Here is a 20,318-nt window from a genome sequence, read left to right as displayed (position 1 = left end):
CTATGATCCATGGACCCAACATGCTGATAAATCAGTCCAGCTAGATATTACGCAAAACAGATGGCATGATTTAGTTCAAACAAAAATGTCACAGCCGCATCTACAATGTAATAAGCGCACAAGCTATTTGTTTTAAAACAGGATGCTCACAAAAACACATATCTGTCCCATGTATTATATATGATGTTATGTATATGATGACAAAAATATCAATTAATAGATCCTTTGAATTGTATTAGCTGTGTTTTTGCTTTGTACTCAGCTATGGGTGTTAACTGAATCCATCATCTGTTCATGCTGCTTTAAAGTGACAATGTGAAACTCAGATTCATTAATAGAGCCTCCCTAGGCTCGGTATGACCCATGTGACTGCACAGCTGGCCACTGAATCAGTCCGATTCAATTGTGTTATTCATTCACAGCAGCAGTACAGAGGAATGTCACTCCATAATTTGATTCCATTTCCACAACCATACCAGCCAGATCAGTGGTCTGTTGCCTTTATTGACCAATGCACTGCTCCAGCAAAATTGACCTTGCTGCTGAAAAAGCAGGTGACATAGACCAATGTACCATTACATCCAGAGTTTGTACACAGAAAGGGAAATAAGAAAAACTGTACACCAGGTTTTTCAAATGTATAAGTTAAGTCAGTTGGAGGGTCCAGACTTTTCTTTTTACTCTGGTATCAAGCTCTAGCGCTGTTACTTATAATAGGTCTTACACATTCTAATTAATAGGAGACACAACTTCTTCACAACACTTCTAATCATGAGTTTCATACTGCGGATCTAAAATACTGTTCAGTGACATGGTACAGTGATTAGTGTAAAATTCCTGGTTCTGAATATTATCAATTGTTTTGGATAATTTGTGATAAAAACATCCTGCCTCCTTCAGGTACTCCAGGTTCCTTCCCAGTTCCAAAGATTACTTGGATTGGAAAAGTGTGTTTGCACTATTCTGCCTTGCAGTGGATTGGCACATCATTGAAAATGATTTAGGTGGTAGAAAAATGCATGATGAAAAGTCAGTAATGCAACGCAGGTTAGTGAGGCTGTAAGATCAGGCTGGCCATAGCATCGAAACACCGCTGTGTCTTATACTTATTTGGTAAAAGCTAAAAGGAAAGACTGAATTATTTGTTAAATTAAAAAAACAACAGCTGCCCATTTTGACATGACATAAGGACAAGTTATTAATGGCCAGTCTAGTGTCAGTTACTCAAAAGAGATGCAGGAGATCTCCTGTTTTATAATACTTCTCGTTGAAGAAATGGGTTTATTATTGTTGTTTCATTGGGCGTATACATTTTTATTATTTTTATTATTTTTTTCTTTACATAAAACCATCTTTGCCCGTGTTTAGCGTTCAGTGCTCATTACAGGCTTATTTATAAGCTACATTACGTCCTTTTCCAGGTCATTTTCCCCCTCAATGTAGAATGTTCATTTAAGATCAGTACTTCCGCCTGGTTAAATATTACTACTAAATGTGGAATAGCAGCGCACACTGATTAGATACCCAGAATTTGTGGGAAAGAGCATTCTGGTCTGACTGCAGTGTGGTCTCTGCACCCTCAGTAAAGAGTCAGCCGGAAGTCCATGAATTCAGGGTGATGTGTGAGCAGCTCCACATCCGCAATGAGAGACCCTGAATGTTCCATGGTGATCACGCGCACAGCTCCCGAGCCTGTGACGCACTCGGCGCTCCGGCGTCATCCTCCAACATCCCTGTCCAGAAATAGCGGACACCTCCTGATGACGGAGCATCATCACAGGGACGAGTCCGCACCCAGTGAGGGGATGTGTCAAAAATGTACAAACAAACAAACAACATTTTCATAACGTGTAATTCTCAGTGCACGGAAACAGTGCACGTTTAGTATAGCTCACGCTCAAGCCAAGAAAAAAGAAAAAAGACAAAAAAAAAAAAAAAAAAACACGCAGCAAGCAGAGGATGCAGCCGCTAGGGGCGGTGTTGCACCACCGCAACGTCACGACCGCTCGCTTGTTTACAATCTCTCGCTTGAATGGTTTCTCATGAGCCGGGTGCGTCACGATGATTCCGGCAGGATACGGCGCGGCGTGGACCGGAACCGATGCGCCTTCTCTCCACAGTCTACATGCAGGAGGAACGCCCCGGAGTGGATTCATTAAAACGATGCTCTCATGCAAATGATCAGACATTCGACATTCATAAGGTCGCATAAACAACCCTCAGCCAAATTCCACATTTTATTCCCACTCTGAGGAAGAATATATATATTACATTTTATTTCCCTTTGAAAAAAAAAACTGAAAAAGTTTTATATATATATATATATATATATATATATATATATATATATATATATACTATACTATAACTATATAAAATCATGTATGAGGCATCGAAAGCATGACGTATAAAAATAATAGTAACTTCACAAAATCCTTATCATCACTCTCGTTTGAACAATTTTCTTTCTCTTATTATCAATTATTTATTAATTTTATTTCTCTTATTATCATTTATTTATCAATCTTATTTTCCTTAATTGACACGAAAGAAGACAATCTAAGTAATGTAAAATTGCCGTATTTGTATTATAGTTACTAACAGTTCTAATCTGTGTGTGTGTGTGTGTGTAGTGTAGTGTAGTGGGTTGAAAGGAGCGATGGGCGGAGCGTGCACACTCCAGTGGGCGGGGCCTGCGTGTGCCATGCGACGTGCGTTTTACTATCTTTCAGCGCGTTCACCCAATGAGCCGAATAAGCCGATCAGCCAGGCGGACACGCCTCTTCTTCCCCTCGGGTTGCGCCGCCTCGTATCAGTGCGTGTGTATTTTTTTTCTCCTCTGTTTTTTTTGTAACCGTAGCTGGATGTGTAGGACGTCATATGTTTTTTTTTTTTCTCCTCTTCACTCCAGCCACTTTAGCGATATGGGTTATTTACTGTTTCACAGCGCCGGGGACGGGACGCGGAGCTCCGCGCCGGAAGAGAGATAATATCTTTTATACAAGGCAGAAATCCAAGTTGTAGCAAAGTGAGAGTTGTGTTGTTTTCACAGCGCTGGGAGGATGGCGAGTCCGCCGCCGGTAGTCGGACCCTCGCTTTCCAATCTGAACACAAGCAACAATATTAAAAAGTGCGGCTACCTGAAGAAGCAGAAACACGGACATAAGCGCTTTTTCGTGCTGAAGGCGCAGAGCGACGGCTTCCCGGCGCGCCTCGAGTACTACGAGAGCGAAAAGAAATGGAGGAACAAGGCGGCTGCGAAGCGGATCATCCCGCTGGACTCGTGCCTGAACATCAACAAGCGAGCGGACGCCAAACACAAACACCTTATCGCGCTCTACACTAAGGACGAGTACTTCGCCGTGGCTGCCGACAACGAGCAGGAGCAGGAGAGCTGGTTCGCTGTCCTAACGGAGCTGATGAACGAGGGGCGGGCGTGCGAGGGAACGGCGAGTCACTCTGCATCCTCACTGCTCGGCTTCGATGAGGCGAGTTACGGCGTAGTGACGCCGCTCAGCGCCGCGTACAAGGAGGTCTGGCAAGTGAACCTGAAATCTAGGGGACTCGGGCAGACTCGGAATTTGACCGGGGTTTACCGGCTGTGCTTATCGAGCCGCACGATTAGTTTTGTGAAACTCAACACGGACGTGGCGTCCGTGATTCTGCAGCTAATGAACATCCGACGCTGCGGACACTCGGATAGCTTTTTCTTCATCGAGGTGGGCAGGTCAGCCGCCACGGGCCCCGGTGAGCTGTGGATGCAAGCGGACGACTCGGTGGTGGCGCAAAATATCCATGAGACCATCCTGGAAGCTATGAAGGCTATGAAGGAGCTTATGTGCGAGTTCCGGCCGCGCAGCAAAAGCCAGTCGTCGGGCACCAATCCGATTTCGGTGCCCGCGAGGCGGCATTTAAATCACTTGCCTCCGAGTCAGACAGGTCTGCCGCGGCGATCACGCACCGACAGCGCGGCCGCTTCGTCCCCCGGTGCCAAGTACACGTCGTGCCGGATGCGCGCGGCGAGCGAGGGTGACGGCACAACGACGCGACCGGTGTCTCTGTCTGTAGCGGGAAGTCCCGTCAGTCCCGGCTTAAACCGGACACATCTGAGCCGCTCCAACACAGTAGCAGCACGCCCATGTCGGACTTTTGAAACCTCCTCTCTCCAGCATAGTAAGTCCATGTGCATGCCCGTGTCTCGTTCCCCTCCCTCAGTTGATGCCAGTCCCGTTAGCCTCCCCTCCAGTGGTGCCCGCCCAGCCAGCTGTACAGCCTCGATCGCTGGCTCCCCCAGTGACGCCGGCTTCATCTCCTGTGACGAATGCGGTTCCAGTCCAGGAGACGCGGCCCACACGTTAGCAGTTCACCGCAGCTCCACGCCGGAGTCTGTTCCCGAGACGCCTCCCTCGCGGGATGGCAGTGACTTGTACGGCTACATGGTCATGGACAAGCATGGTGTGTTTGCACATAGCCACGGGAGACGTGGTACCCGCATGGTGGAGGAGGGTGGCAGGGACTTAGAGAAATCCTACAGGAAGAGGACTTATTCTCTCACCATGCCTCATCAGAAGAGAGTGCAATCGCAGGTGTCTTCTGCCTCGCTGGACGAGTACACGCTCATGAGGGCCACGTTAAAAAATGCTGGGCATTCAGGACGCAGTTCGCATACTGCATCCCCTAAATTTGCCTACCCTGAGGATTACGGTGATATTGAAATTGGCTTATTACAAAAAAGCACTAGTAGTATTCTAGGGGACGATGGTTACATGCCAATGACACCTGGCGTGGCACCACTGGGTACCAGGATTGAAAACTACATGCCCATGAGCCCTATGTGTGTCTCCGCCCCAAAACAGATCATCAATCCTAGGACACACCCCCTCACCGTGGTGAACGGCTACAGGACCAGCTCACCCTCCAGCTGCTCGCTGGATGACAGCGGCTACATGAAGATGCTATGTAGCTCCAAACTCTCGATGGAAAGCTCTGATGGTAAACTGTCCAACACTGAGTACCTCAACATGTCTCCAGTTGACCCGTGCGTCTCTGACACGCCCCCAGATTACTTCCCCACCACTGTGGGTGGCGTAGAACATCCTCTCAGACAGCCTTTCTCTTACAGCTCTCTTCCCCGCTGCTACAAACCCCAGCAGAAAACAGATAATGGTGACAGCGGTCAATATGTCCTCATGAGCCTACAAAACTGGAAAATTGTGGAGGAGCCAGAAAAGGCGGATCCCAAAATAGCTCCCTCTCCTCTGAAGCAAAACAAACCTGACAACTTGCTCCACAGATCCAGGATCAGCCGACCCACGCGCCTGCCCTTGGATTTGGTTCATACGCTGCCTAGCACGAATGAGCACCCTTTGCCCTCAGAGCCCAAAAGCCCTGGCGAGTACGTAAACATAGATTTCAGCCATGTTGCACAGAGGTTTTCCCCTATTTCCACAAAGAGCCCTGTTTCATCCACCGGCTGCTCCAGTGAGCAGAGGCGGTCCTTTCTTTCAAATTACATGAACATTAATTTAAGTTCGGAGTCACCTAAGTCTGGAGATGCTGCTCCGTTCAGCCCTCTCGATGCCATGCCAGAGCTGGCAGTCTGCCCCGCCCCGTGTGAGGAGGAGGAAGGAATAAATCGTTACAACCTCACATCACAGGTGGAACCCTCATGCCAGGCTGGCATGGTGAAGGATGATTACACTGAAATGACTTTCTGTGTTTCCGCTTCTTCTACTCAGCCTACATCTCAGACCACTATCTGTACCAAGCCTGCCAGCCCATCATCCTGCGCACGGAGGTTAAATTTGAATGATTCAGTGGGGGTACGACCAGTTGAGTCATTCCTCTTGGGTGGCACAGACACACACCAGGTCGACCCAGACCGAGGTGCCAAGGTGATACGGGCAGACCCCCAAGGACGAAGGCGACACAGCTCGGAGACCTTCTCCTCCACTACCACCGTCACACCCGTTTTCCCCTCCTTCGCGCATGATGCAAGGCGGCTCGGCTCAGCCTCCGTGGAGAACGTCTCTGCACTGACGAGGAACAGTGAAGGGTTCGAAGAGGAGTACGGCAGTCCCATGTGCAGAGAGACATCGGCGGGCTTTCAAAATGGACTTAACTACATCGCCTTAAACCTTATGGATGAGGGACTGGCTGGTTGTGATGCTCTGGTTAGATTCAAAGCTGCCAGTTGCTGCAAAGGGAGCCTCAGTGCAATAAATGCCAGTCTCTATGGATTCAAGGACACAGCAACAGCAGTAAAAGGTAAGATCCGTCTAATGTTTAGCATCCCATGCATTCATAGGTGAATTTTTTTAATCAAGGATCATGAGCAGTAAATTTGAAAATGCAGAATCATTGGACAAAAAGGAAGAAAAGCTGGAAGGAAAAAAAAAAAAAAATACGGGGGTTATTTAAGTGCCATTGTTTTCATTCAAAAAACTGCTGTGCATTCTTCAGTGTTAAGCTGTCACTCTGCTAAAATTGCTTCCTTGAATCATTTCCTATTGCTTGTGTGTTTTGACTGAATATCCCAAATCATGATTTTAGCCAGCAAATTTAAACCACAAGCTATGCTCGTCTGTTTCAATGATACAATGAACTCATAAATGAAACATTTCAGTAGTTATTGTTAATCTTAATGTGGTCAGTGTTGTTTAGGTTTAAGTAATCCATGACATTGTTATTGTTCTCCTTTTAGAACACGTGAAACATATTAAATACTTATGTATTAGGAACGCAGACCTTTCAGTTCTCATGGCTCAGTGAAGCAGGTTCATATTGGCGGGAGCGCAACTGAACCTGATGTTGAATGTGGCGCAGTTTGTAATCCTGAAGCCTTACACAAGAAAAAAAGAGCACGTGATTTGGTGCTACAATAAGGTCTTTCTGCCATTCGCCAGATGGTTATTCATATTCCTCAAAAATCCCTCACTTTCCTCTTTCTCTCTCTGTTTTTGTGTGTGTGTGTGTGTGTGTGTGTGTGTATATAAGTACAAACTGCTTATCTGCCCGTGATGACATAATGCGGATATCACATTATCTTTTCTCCATAAAAAAACACAGCTTCGAGTTAAGAAGCTGAACGAGCCTAGAGGTTATGTAGGTTAAGGTTTGAGCTAAATGTAGTTGTAGGATTAGCATCAATTAGCCACAGTAATAATGTGATAAAAATGTTGTCAGTGGAAGGTGTGTGTGTGTGTGTGTGTAAGTGTGAGTGAGAGAGAGAAACATAGAAAGGCTGTTTATCAGTTGTAAGGTGCCAGGTTTCAGAGCAGGAATGCAGTCTGTTCACCGTGTTATCTCTGAGACGGGAATGTCTGCTTGTAATTAAGAACCGAAACACCTTTCACGGAACAAGCTGAACTTTTGTTTCATGCTCAAAGAGATTTTCGGCTTATATCCCCGCCCGCCAGACATATATCCAGTCTTAGACAAATAGTGCACTGCTTACATAGTATAGTTGCTTGAGAAGCGAATAGAGGTATTTTTATTGTATGTGTGTGAGAGTGAGTGAGGGTGAGAAGATACATGGGATATACAAACACACAAACACCCAGTAACACTCGTGATGGATCAAAGGTCCAGACAGTGCTGCGCTCATCTGTGGGTGTGGAAGTCTTTGTTGTTGGGAGTGTGTGTGGGTGGATTTTGTGCAGAGCTAGGTTTCAGGGAAGAGCAGGTGTACCTGTAGTAGTTTGTTTATTTCCCAGAAAAGTGAGCTGATCTAAAAGATGTAGCCCTCGGCGAAGAACTTCTGGAACAGTGGGTGGAGAAAACAGTAAAATAAAACACATGCAGTCACACGTACACACATTTTTACACCTGCATTAATGTTTATCTGGCTGGCTCTGACTGGCCAGGATCAGCATGCTGTAAAAAAAAAAAAAAAAAAAAAGATCAGCTGGAGTCAAATAAATATAATATTGATAAAGGTAATGATAAAAGAGGTAAAAGGGTCAAATATAATTGATAAATCAGCAAACTCAACTAAGTAGTGATGGAGAAGATTCATTTTTATGAATGTCTGAGCCAATGAATTGCATGCATTCTCATTAACACACACACACACACACACACACACACACACACACACTCTCTTTCTCTCTCTCTCTCTCTCTCTCTGTCTCTCTGTCTCACTCTTTCATTTGCCTTACTTTTGTGTGAGAATGTAAATTTGACAATGATTTCTGTATATAATAATTGCTAAAATATGCTTCCAAGTTTAACCTCAGTAACCTTTCGGTACATTTATTATAATTTTTTAATAAAAGCAGCAGTTATTTTACCAAAAAAAAAAAGTTTACCGTAGGGACCAGGGAAATATCATCCCGGTGAAATAAAATAGAACCCCTCGCCCATCCCCACCCCCATCCAGACACCAACCCCATCCCCACAGACATTCACACACACACAATGCAATTTCATCATCTTTTCTTTGTTTTATGTTGAAGTTGTATTTAAACAAGCCCACAATCCATATATATTACACATTTACACAAAATATTACTCAGATTTATCAAGCAGGTTCATAGCTGTGTTTATGATATGACTGCTTTATTAGGGCCACTCACATGCACATACACACTGCAAACCCGGGGTACAACAAATCCCCCTTTTGTTTGACCTCACCCTGCAAATAGAGAGCACAAGCTTTTAGCAGCATTGCTCAGGAGATTAAATGTTTGATTATGTTTTGGGCCTCACGTATATAAGAAATACACGAGCAGTTGTTCTAATTCGACCCTCTTGGTAATTTATCTGTTCAGCTATAACAGAAATTGCTTGTTGGTGTAATGTGAATTGGACCTCCTTCTTGTTTTCTGAAAAAAATTGCGTAACGCAGTTTTGTGAATACTCACTGTGCCTTATTAAATATTTAGAGGCAGCTTTTGTGGAGAATTCTCCTCCATGAGGTGTGTGGTGTTGTGGGGTGTGTGTTTGGGAGACTGGGTGGGGCATAGGGGTGGAGCATAGGGGTGGAGCAGATGGTGGGGGCCAGGGTCATGCACCTGTCATTCCAAGCAGTGCTCAGTGGTTATCAAGCCCAAACACAGACACTGACAATACACTAATCACTACAGACCATCTGCTACCTCGTGAGAGAGAGAGAGAGAGAGAGAGAGAGAGAGAGAGAGAGAGAGAGAGAGAGAGAGAGAGAGAGAGAGAGAGAGAGAGAGAGAGAGAGAGAGAGAGAGAGAGAGAGAGAGAGAGAGAGAGAGAGAAAAGCCGGGGATTAAGTGTTCACTTTCAAAGAAAATGCTTCTTAGTGCTTCCACCATTTTCACGGTATTTCTTAAATCAACCTGCCCATTTTCTTTCTAGTTGCATTTATTATGTCCCAGCTTGTTTGTTCGGTGTGTTGTTTACCTGTTCATCTTTGCTTACGGTTGTATCAGCTGCATTGTCTGCCTCCTTCACTCTCCTCCCTGCCTTTTCGATTCACTTTCTTCCTATCCTCCCTTCCTCCCTCCTCTCAGCCAGCTTGTTATTGTTTTGGTAATTAGCTTTAGCTACATTGATGGTGTGCACTCGTGCGTGTGTGTGTGTGTGTGTGTGTGTGTGTGTGTGTGTGTGTGTGTGTGTGTGTGTGTGTGTGTGAGCTCCCAGAAGACTAAACTAGGCCGGGATGTTCTGCTAAAACGTTACTCTCTTTTAGCAGTACCGGTAAGAAGGATTACACACACATTGTTGAACAGCATGCGAGCGTACTGCACTCACTCACGCACCAGTATGTGAGATTCTCTTGTAGCCAACACATGATAAGGTCATTCCTGGTAAACAAGCCTTCTCATTTCTCCTTATTCTTCTTTCAGTACCATTAAATCGGCCATTGTGTCTGCGTTAATTTCGAGAATGTATGTCTTCTCTCAGCATGAGTAGCTGTGTGACTTTTTAAAGCGGTGTCCACAAAGCCTGTACGAATTCCTGAGGGAGACGTTCTCGTGGAGAAGACATTTCATGCTCTGTATTTGTGTGTGTGTGTGTGTGTGTGTGTGTGTGTGTGTGTGTGGCACGTGAGAAAAGTAGTGAAGAAAATGACATTTCCACTGGTAAATGAGCAGCACGTGCCTGTGCAGTTGAAAGAGTCTTTTACGGGGCTGTGTTTTTACCAGAGGAAGCTGTGTGTGTGGAAGTAATTGCCTGACATGTGACTCGACTTGTGAAATGAACACATCCATTTTTATGATTTAAACTCAGCCGTCTTATTTAGTATGTCGTTCTGCACTAACGACTTCATCAGATTCATTGAAACCGGACATATCCAAAGGGCTTATTTTGTGCTGTGTTGATCACGAGACAGAAGAGCTTGTGCCAGCTGAGCTCATTCGTCATTCATAAAATGACTTGTATTTGGATTCTGCCTCTGAGTGACACAATTAGATTTGACATTATTGACAGTGCACATTATTGGAAGCATTTGGACTTTGACACACTCTAACATATCATCTCAGTATGCAAAGGTGAGCTAGAAGACAATATTTTCATGTTAAAAAAATGGTTAGATGTTTTTGTTACAGTCAGTTACAGTTACTTTTGCCAAGAATTGCCTATATGTCTTCACCCGAGTTAAAAGCATAGTATCTGAGGCTGCTCTCGGTGCATCCTATTGAGAAAGAGGAAGTATGGGATGTAAAGCGGGGGCCTGCTCAAAACCTCAAACCTAGTTTGTTCCACATCCTGCAATATGCCTGATCTTTGTGTTTTGTGTATCTTATTAAATAATAGATAACTAATTTAGTAACATGTTGACACTATCCTTAATAGATCTTAGACTTACTATATGTTTCGGTGTGTGTTTGATGGGGGCAGGGGGAAGTCCTGGATAATTTTAGCCTATGTGATATACAAATGAGCTGGAGCCTGCCTAAGTGTGTGTGTGTGTGTGTGTGTGTGTGTGTGTGTGTGTGTGTGTGTGTGTGTGTGTGTGTGTGTGTGTGTGTGTGTGTGTGTGTGAGAAAAATAGAATGAGGGCTATTTGGGGGAGGGGCAGAGTCACTGGGTTCACTGGCTGATGACTTCTGGTGGTGTGCGTGTGTGTGTAGAGGGGGTGGTCTGAATTTGAGAAGCTTTAGATATGTGCCTGCCTTGTGTTTTCATATGGCTTCCGTGGGAAGTGCATTGATGAGTACCTTGAAATTTCACACCCGAAGCGACATTTAAGAAGCATGTGTTGCAGAGTATAAGTGATCTTCTGTCCACACCACACACACTCCTCCCACTCATGTGTGCTAACTGTGACAACAGAGCAATAACGTGCTTGCTTTTATCAATGAACGCCGTGTGTGCTGTTGTATGTTAGGGTGCAGACAGTAAAATTCGGGTTAGCTTTAATTACCGCATAGCTTCGCTGAGACCAAAGGTGCGTAATAAATATTGTGACTCCTGAAGAAGGGGGGATGGAGGGTAGACAAGTAGAAACATGGATGTTGTATTTTAAGTGATAAAGTATCATATAAAGCTGGTGGAGATTAAATGTTAAATCATTTGGTTGCATTCCCACTAAGTGATATTACACTTTAAATGGCCAATCTAACAAAACATGTCTGTATGTCAAAATTCTCATGGTGGGGGTTTGGTGTAGAAGTAATGAAAAAAACACCACCAAATACTTATGCATATGCATCATCCTCTCTATATCACTTCCCCTCTTCTGAAGTCCTCTGTCCATTCAGGATATTATAATGAGGCATGTGTGCTCTCACCCAGCTTGGCTCCGCTGCAGCTATCAGCGGCACAGATTGGAGTAACGGTCAGGAAATCAAGCGAGAATGATAATGATTTTAGAGTTGTGGGATGTATTTTAGGTGTAAGTGATTGTTAGAAGATTCTTCACGGATTATCATGATCTTATCTCTCACTTCTTTATCCACTCATTGCTTTTTCTGACTCTTTGGACATTGGACATTCATGGAAGTGCTCGGCTTTCTTTTGCTTAATTAGCTCTGTGAAATTTAAACTGCAATTCTAGTCCAAGTCCCCATCACACACACACACACACACACACACACACACACACACACACACACACACACACACACACACACGGCAGAATAACCGACAGGTCACTGCCACTCATATAACTCTTGTTCCATGACGTCAATAGAGTATTTGTAAGAGCTAATGACTGTTTATGAGTAGGACTAAAACAGTGCCATGGTGTTGTCAGTGTTTCTATGGTTATTAGACTTGTCCATATCAGAAAAGCATCCTCACATTGGTTCAATGCAGTCAGATCTTTATAATGTGTTTAGATGCAGTGTTTGATCTCTGTGTTACGTTGAGGTGCACAGACCTGATCAATGGCATTTACCTGACACTGCATTCAGACCGTGATTCAGTTTGATTAGGCTTTAATCTATCATAGTTGATCTTTGCTCGTGCTAAGTGAGAAAAAGAAGATACTTTTGGGTTTAAATGAAACCCATTCGAACCATTTTCTTTTTGCACTTATTGAGTTCAAAAAGATTATGGAAGTTCACAATGGCACAATATGCTTTTAGGTGTTTTCTTACCATCTTACTTTCTTATATCACTTGTTTATTTGCTTTTTTCCATACAACCAAGACCTTTTAGCTACTTATTGCTTCATGCATGTTCTCACACAAGTTTTACATTTCGGCTCAATGTCTTTACGCAGTCCAGACGTTGCAGCCATTTTAGTGTGTGCATCAAGTACGCATTATAATTATAAAATGACAGTACATAATTTGGCTCTTATAACATCAGCTATCACATTTATAGGAAAAACTGGCAGAAATACAACTTTTCCTCTGACATGATAATAAGAGAGCTACCTCTTTTTCATAGAAAACACATTCAAGAGCCAGATTATTATGTACTAAGATGTGGGAGTTTTTTAAAGTACTAACTAGAGATGTGTAGATTTCTCAAGTACTGTATGGTGTTTTTTTGTTTTTTCTCATTGCTTTTAGCAGTATGTGTAGCTGCTCTGTAAAAACAGCTCTGGTCCTGGATGGAAAAAGAGCCGTTGAGGTGGTTTAAAAATGGGCTGTGTGGCAGGAAGGAGAGGCCTGCATAGGGTCTGTCTGAGTTAGATACTTCCTCCGTGTTCTACGCTTTTTTTACGCAAATGAAAGCAATCCTCTCCGTTCTAGATTCTCAGGACGCAAAGGAAAATGCTTATAAAATTTGTTTGTCAGTTTGTCATTTATTACAAATCATCTCTATGACCTGTTATGTTTATTTAGAATTTTAATTTCATGTTTAGACTAATGCCATGCGTAAGATCCAGAGAGGGTCTCGGTTTCAACCTGGCTTTGATAACGCAGAAGTATTTGATAAATGAAGATGTTGTGTTTCTGTGTTCAGAGATTCAGGAAAAGCTTACACTCAGCTGCATAGCCCTAAATGCCAGTGTCTGTGTTCTCTCAGAACACCTGCCACTTCAGTTGCTCACAGCAAAAGAAGCTCTCATTCCTTACTTGGTAAAGAAGAGAGGGAGGGACAGAGAAGGGGAATAGAGTGTGTAACTGTTTCACTCCCAGTTCTCAGATATATATCACCAGTGATAGGTTTTAAAAAAATTAAACAGGAAGCAATTCACCATTAATTAGAAATGACTCCATAAAAGGCAGCATTCTGTGAGTAAAAAGTGTAAGCAATGACCTCATCATGGTGTTTGTTGTGTTTGATCAATATTGTTCTCAGAAAAAAAACAAAGAAAACAACAACTATGATTTATTGCTTGTTAGGTTCTGCTGTTGTTTTTGACCCAAATGGATGTCTCTGTGTCTGTCTGGATGTGTTTATGTTCTTCACATTAATCCGTTTTCTCTTGTCTGCCCCCCAGACTAAACAGATCCAGACTCCATTCCTGCTCCGGTTCCTCAGTTCTTCCTCGGGACCAGGAGGTACAAGGAAGAAGGAGGAGAGGTGGCCATGTGGACATATGGGCCATACTGCTGCTGCTGTTGTTGCTGCTGCTTCAACTCTCCCCTGATCTTTGACCCCTGAACTTCTATGAATGGCTATCGTCATGGCAACATAGACACTTGACCGCGCTCTTTGCCCTAGTGACGTGGTCCTCTATCTCTGTGCTGCTCTGAAAATGACTCTTGACAAAAACAAAAGATTGGACCACACATCTGTCTGTGTGTCACTCCACACTCACTCCCCTATAGAGTCTACAGTTCTTCTTCTTCTTCTTCTTCTTCTTCTTTTTCTTCTTCTTTTTCTTCTTGTTTATGCTCCACCAGTTTTTGTTCACGTGCTCTGGATGTTAAATGGCCAGTGTCCCCCACATGCAAAAACCTGTGAATCAAACCTGGAGTGAAACATCTGCACATTCTCACACAAGTGTACACACACACACACACACACACACACACACACACACACACACACAAACAAACATGGAAACATGCATAACCACACATTGCACATGGCACGTATTTATTTATTTATGTGTGCATTGAGAAGTGTTTTGTTTGTATGTAGGTATGTATGTATGTAGGTATATATGTGCGTGTCTGTGTGCGTGCGCACATGCATGGATGGTTGCAGCATTGCACCAATGTGGCATTTTTATCACAATCATCACCAGTTAAGTGAAACAAGTAATCGCTTGAAAAACCCTACCTCAAATGAAAGCCAGGTTTTGAGTTGCTTATAACCCCCCCCCCCTCTCTCTCTCTCTCTCTCTCGCTCGCTTGCTCTCTCCCTCTCCCTGTTTTTTTTTTTCCATATATATATATATATATATATAAACTAAACTAAACTATTTATTTTCAGTGCTGAATGTCATAAAGAAAAAAATGCCAATCCAAAGCCTTACTGACTTTCAAACAGTGTTTTCTTTTGTTATGGAAATTTTGTTATGGACCTACACACATTTACAAAATATCAAAGACCGACCACCCACCATGGAAAAGGAATGTTTCTAAGTGCAGTTGAAGTGGCTTCTGCAATCAAAGATTTTACTGCTCTTATCCATAGATAAGTATTAGACAGATATTTAAAGCATATTAATATAATTCTATTTATGAGTGATGGTAAATGGCAGGGGGAGCAGCGTTATGCTGCCTTACACACATACACATATGCAAAGCAGGCTCTTTGAGAAGGAGATTAGTTTGGAACGAAGTCAGCCAGACAGAAACAGATACACACATCATCCACACTCCAGACATGCGCACAGTGTGTGTCTGAGAGTGTGTCCACCATATAGCAACAAAACACTTTAACACACCACCCGGTAATAATTCCTGCTGCCTCTTATACTCTTTATTCGCGGCCTTTCTATTGCTTTTAACCAGGACAATCAGTGTGCTCGGTTCTGATTGGTTCTGAGGTACACTGGTGAAGCAGTTGGTTAATGGGACAGACACATTTCAGGGACATCTTGGGAGGCTTTAAAGCATTGCTGCTGCACAGTAGTCAGACAGGGACCGTGTCTGTACCAGTGCTTTGTCTCGCACTTACAAATGTTCTTTTTTTTGTTGTTCTTTTTTTTTTTTTTTTGGATTGTATCACAAGACAAATTTGAATGTAGAGTATTCTGCAGCTCCCTACAAGCAAAGCAAAATAAAACAAAAACCATTCAAAGTATGACTTTCACAAAACAAACAAAAAACACATTAACATGTGAAATGAAACTGACACATGCTACTTGTTTAAGTATATAAAAAATGTTTGCCTGGAAACATGTAAATAATGTATATATAATGACAATTGCAACTGATGTGCAGTTGTGACTTTGGAAAGCTTTTTTTTTTTTATTTAAAGATAATACATTTATGTATTTGTACATACACAGTATATGTTTAAAATGAATTTCCCCGAAAAGCGAAAGCACTAATGAAGGTACTGGCCAAACACCAATGTTTGACCTGGAGGTTTTCTTTTTCTAATTCTTTGCTAGGTTTGTAAGTGTGCAAGCTGCACGATGAATGCCACTAAGGAAATATTTTATACTGCTGTAACATGGAAAAAAAAACACAATTATAATATGAACAATACTTGATATGAGAGCTCTAGTTACATAGGTACAAATTAACATACGGCATATGCAATATTTACATTTTTTAAAGATTAGTTTACAAAAAGAAACCAAATGTATAAATACTGTGTTCGAAAGTTTGATAAAAACCTTAAAACTGAATGAGTTTGAAATCTTTTTTTTTTTGCTGTATTAATTTTTTTTTTTAGCCAACTTTAAATGAAACTTTTGCTGTTTTTGTTATTGGCTCTTACCAGTGATTCGAGCAGTGTTCTTATTCTGATAATTTGTAATTTCTGAGTATGAAAAAGATTTTGAGCCTTGGTTTAAATTTTTTTCTGTCTTCCATTGTATATATTTCATATACTACACATTGTGATGCTATTAGGAGATAATTTAATCTTAGTGTAGTTAGTATTGCTTTGGAAACTGTAATGATTCTGAATAGCCACATGCAATAAAACATTAATGTTATTTAGTGTCTGTCTGTTTCGTCATGAAAGAAGACTCTTGTCCTGTGTTTATGCAGTCATGAAAGACTTCATAAAATCGGTCTAGCCTTTTAGGGTAGCAGATGTTTAAATTCATCTTGTCTTCCAAGGGAAGCACCAGATCTACCAGACACACACACACACACACACACACACACACACACACAGAGACAAGCCCAGACCCATTTTTTGATTAATGTACAGTAGATAAAGGACTATAAAGATAATATGAGATGAAGTCACATCAGATGTCAGTGAAAGCACATCAGGTCATTATAGCTTTGTAACACAGACTAAGGCAGAATTTGTAATTAGTTAATGGGATTATCATTTTATGCGCTAAACCATATGTTAAAGGATTATTAATTCTCAACCCAATTAAAATTATAATTACATCTGAAATGAGATAAAATCTAACAGTCTGATCTATTACAGAAGGCCAGTTTCAGTGTTTGTGTCTAGGTGAGGTGGACAAAGGGAGAAAAAAACCCTATACGCCACTATATATCATTATTGAACGTGGTCTCTGTTTGATCTTACTCTGATTAAATGTAGGATTTGAGTTGGTCTTAACTGGCATTTCCTTTGATTTCTGTATTATACACATATATAACATATATTAAATAACATATATAATTAATTAATTAATAATAGCCTGTTCTGATGCTAGTATATAGCATTTAACTTAGCAAACATCAAATCCTAACCAAGTTTTAGTATGTAATCGATTCTAGTAATCACGTTGTTGACTTGCTCCAGCTCTCTGTGAGGTGGGGGAGCCTTGGGCACAGATTTCATGTGGAATTTTCACTGAATTTGCCAAGAATGTCATTACTCATGTCTCTTTCAATATACATTGGGTCACTTATGTTCACTTATTTTTTCTATTAAGTGCTAATAGGTAATAGATGGTGTCGTAGTTGCTCAGCATATGACCTTAGAAGAGCACAGTGGATGAATAGCATTGGTAACTCACTAACACCTACCTTCAGCTATGCAAAGACAGAAATACTCAGATATGTGGCATATATTAATAAGTGAAATTTGTGTAAGGTAGCGCAACCCACAAGCAGCATAAGCTTAAGTGGTTATGCTGAAATTATACATTAGCAGTATAAATATATGAGTACCCCAAGTGTACTGTTAATGTGCATGTGTGCATGTTGCCCTGTGATAGACTGGGATCCCATCCAGGGTGGGGTTTGTTTTTTTTTGCCTCAAACCCAATATACCCAGAGCTTATGCTGGAAAGATTAAATGAGTGAATGAATTATGAATGAATAAAAATACCTAGCAAGCTAAGCAAGACTTAATCATTTATGATGCCAAGGAGTTTTACACAAGCCTTTATATCAACAGTGTTATATAATTGTCTTTATATATATTACATTTGGCAACATCCGTCTTAAGCCATATGTTAATTTGAGAAAACATACATAAAGTGATTTGCCTGTGTTTGTGTGTAAGGGAGAATCTCTTGTCCTCGCCTTTCCTCAGGGACCACAGGAGTTGTCAGTGGGGGAGGACACACAAACAAATGGAATGTTTCCTGAAATTAGAGAGGTCTAGTCCATTACATGTTGTGTGAGCGTGGGTCAGTGCGCCAGCCACACAATGATGTTAAATTGTTAAATGTTAAAGCAAGATCTATTTCTAAATGTCCTCTCGTTAGTTACAGGTTGATCGGATGACAAATTCTGAAATGTCTTTTTCACTTTACCCAGCAGCCTTGACTGAAAATAACAGTTTATGGTATGAGGAATGCACACAAAAATGTTGGTGAGAAAAATAACAGATCATTTTGGCTCTGGGTGGAAAGCGTTTCACTCTAAAAATGATGAATCCTCCTTTTTTTTCTTTTGTGAAGATTGGAATGTAGGAGTTGTGGAAAAATAGAGAAGAGCTGGGAAAATTGGAAGAGTGAGGATCACAGATGGTGAAGTACATACACATCGGCACCAGAATTATCGGCATTCTTTCTTCACAGAATAAAGAGAAACTGAAAAATGTGTGAACTTTGAGATTAAGTACATACATTAACTGTGTATGCATTTTTTTCAAGTATTATTCATGTGTTTAGTTTTCAGAGAGGATAAAAGAATCTAGGCTGTTTTTTTGGGCTAAATACACCTACAATGGAAGAGATTATTGTTGTTTGTACTCTTCAAATTAGACCTCAGCATTTCATTAGGATTGCACTCCAAAGACTAAAATTTTCATTGTGCAACTCTGACATCAGGTGTGAAAAACCATTTATCCGTTAATCTGGAAGCATTTATGGCCACAGCATCACCGTGATCTCCTGGCAATAGAGCAAACGCTTTTCTATTGCACCAGTCAGGAGCCAACATTAACTTGCTAAATGATCCACAGAATTAACCTCATGGTAAAGGGAACTGGGTCCCTGAGATAAAATATCCTGATCCTGAGCAGGTTTCATGATTCTATAAATCTTTATAAGAGCCCTTGGTCTACTAGCTACAAAACTATTTTAAGTGCATGTATTTTGTCCTATCCATTACCTGACCTGTGCAGGTCAACAACCATTTGTAACTTTTGTGTTAAAAGCTCTTTGGTTTTCTCTTTTGTGATGGATGATAAAATTGATTTTACATGTGTGCATTAAAGATACCAATGGACTGAACAATAGATCTGAAAACTGGATTTTTTTTTTATCTGCTTGAAATGTTTATGAAAGAAAATATTACTGTTATGGTTTTAATGGTTATTATTATTATTATTTATTTATTTTTTAACTTACAGGATTTATTGATATTTTAATGGGTGTAATTATGGTATACAATGAAGATTTTGGCGGAATGATTATGCCCAATTATAAGTGTTTTAAATCTTCATATTAAGACACATAATCACTCTGTAGTACACTTTATGGAAACAAATATTAGAGGACAGAAATATAAGAAAATGCCATATGGCAGAGTAAAAATTCAGTTACAGGCTGTAGTCTGTTTTTCTGCTGATTAGCAATGGGAGGAAGGAAAACACTGACTTACTTCAAAAGCCACATAGACTGATCCTGAACAAAACCACACTGCAAGGAAAGAAGATGTTCCAACATGCAGTCTGCAATATAAAAATTTTGTGTGCTTCCTTTGTTTGTGTGCTATCTGTCAAGCAGATGAATAGGATGAAGACAGGAGTGTGTGACGCTTTATGCTGCTCTGCTGATTACCAGTGGAAGAAAGAAGGAACACACCTCCTGAATGTTGCATTGTGTAAGCATTAGTATAATGTTTCTGTTATGTGAATATTCTCTCTGTTCGATTGTCTCACTGTCTAAGAAAACATTGATGCACACACTCTTCAAAGAGGTTTAATACGATGGCACAAGGAGCCTTAGGGTTCAATAAAACTGCAAAACTGCTTATGAAGTGCGGAACAATAATAAAGAAGAAGCAACAGCATAGACAGGTACAAACAAAGGACTCATGGGACACACACACACACCTGAGCAGGTCCTGTGTGGGATGAGTCAATGTCAGTTTGGCAGGAATTCAGGAGGTGAGCTCATAGTTGCTCCCTCTTTTCCCATCTCTCTCTCTCTCACTCTCTCTCTCTCTCTGTTTTGCTCTGAGCTCTTTGTTGTCTTTCCCAGAACAAGCATCATCAGCAGGGAGGGGTGTGACTGGGCCAGGATACTCGCACACCTCACCTGTGTTGTGTGTATTTGTGTGTGTGTGTGTGTGTGAGTGTGTAGTCACCGATGTGTGGGAGTGCACTTGCAGGTGTGCATGTTTTTCTCCACCCTGCGTCCCAGTTTACGGGAACTATGTAAATTGTACGAATATGCGGGAGATTTACCTTGTAAAGCTTGAAAATATTGTCACACATTTTTCACACAC

At 41.7% G+C, this 20,318-nt stretch overlaps 1 protein-coding gene across 1 annotated transcript; it reads left to right on the top strand.

Moving 5' to 3' along the window:
• Positions 1-2,414: 2,414 nt before the first annotated feature.
• irs2b (insulin receptor substrate 2b) lies at positions 2,415-16,438 on the top strand. Its single transcript, XM_046845006.1, has 2 exons — positions 2,415-6,267; positions 13,817-16,438. Exons 1-2 carry the CDS (start codon positions 3,063-3,065, stop codon positions 13,819-13,821), a joined length of 3,210 nt encoding a protein of 1,069 aa, XP_046700962.1. The 5' UTR covers positions 2,415-3,062; the 3' UTR covers positions 13,822-16,438.
• Positions 16,439-20,318: the final 3,880 nt, after the last annotated feature.

Source organism: Silurus meridionalis, chromosome 3 (genome assembly GCF_014805685.1).
Source record: "Silurus meridionalis isolate SWU-2019-XX chromosome 3, ASM1480568v1, whole genome shotgun sequence".
NCBI lineage: Eukaryota > Metazoa > Chordata > Actinopteri > Siluriformes > Siluridae > Silurus > Silurus meridionalis.
The sequence above is the reverse complement of the archived record's forward strand: the minus strand, read 5'-3'. Positions and strand labels throughout refer to the sequence as shown.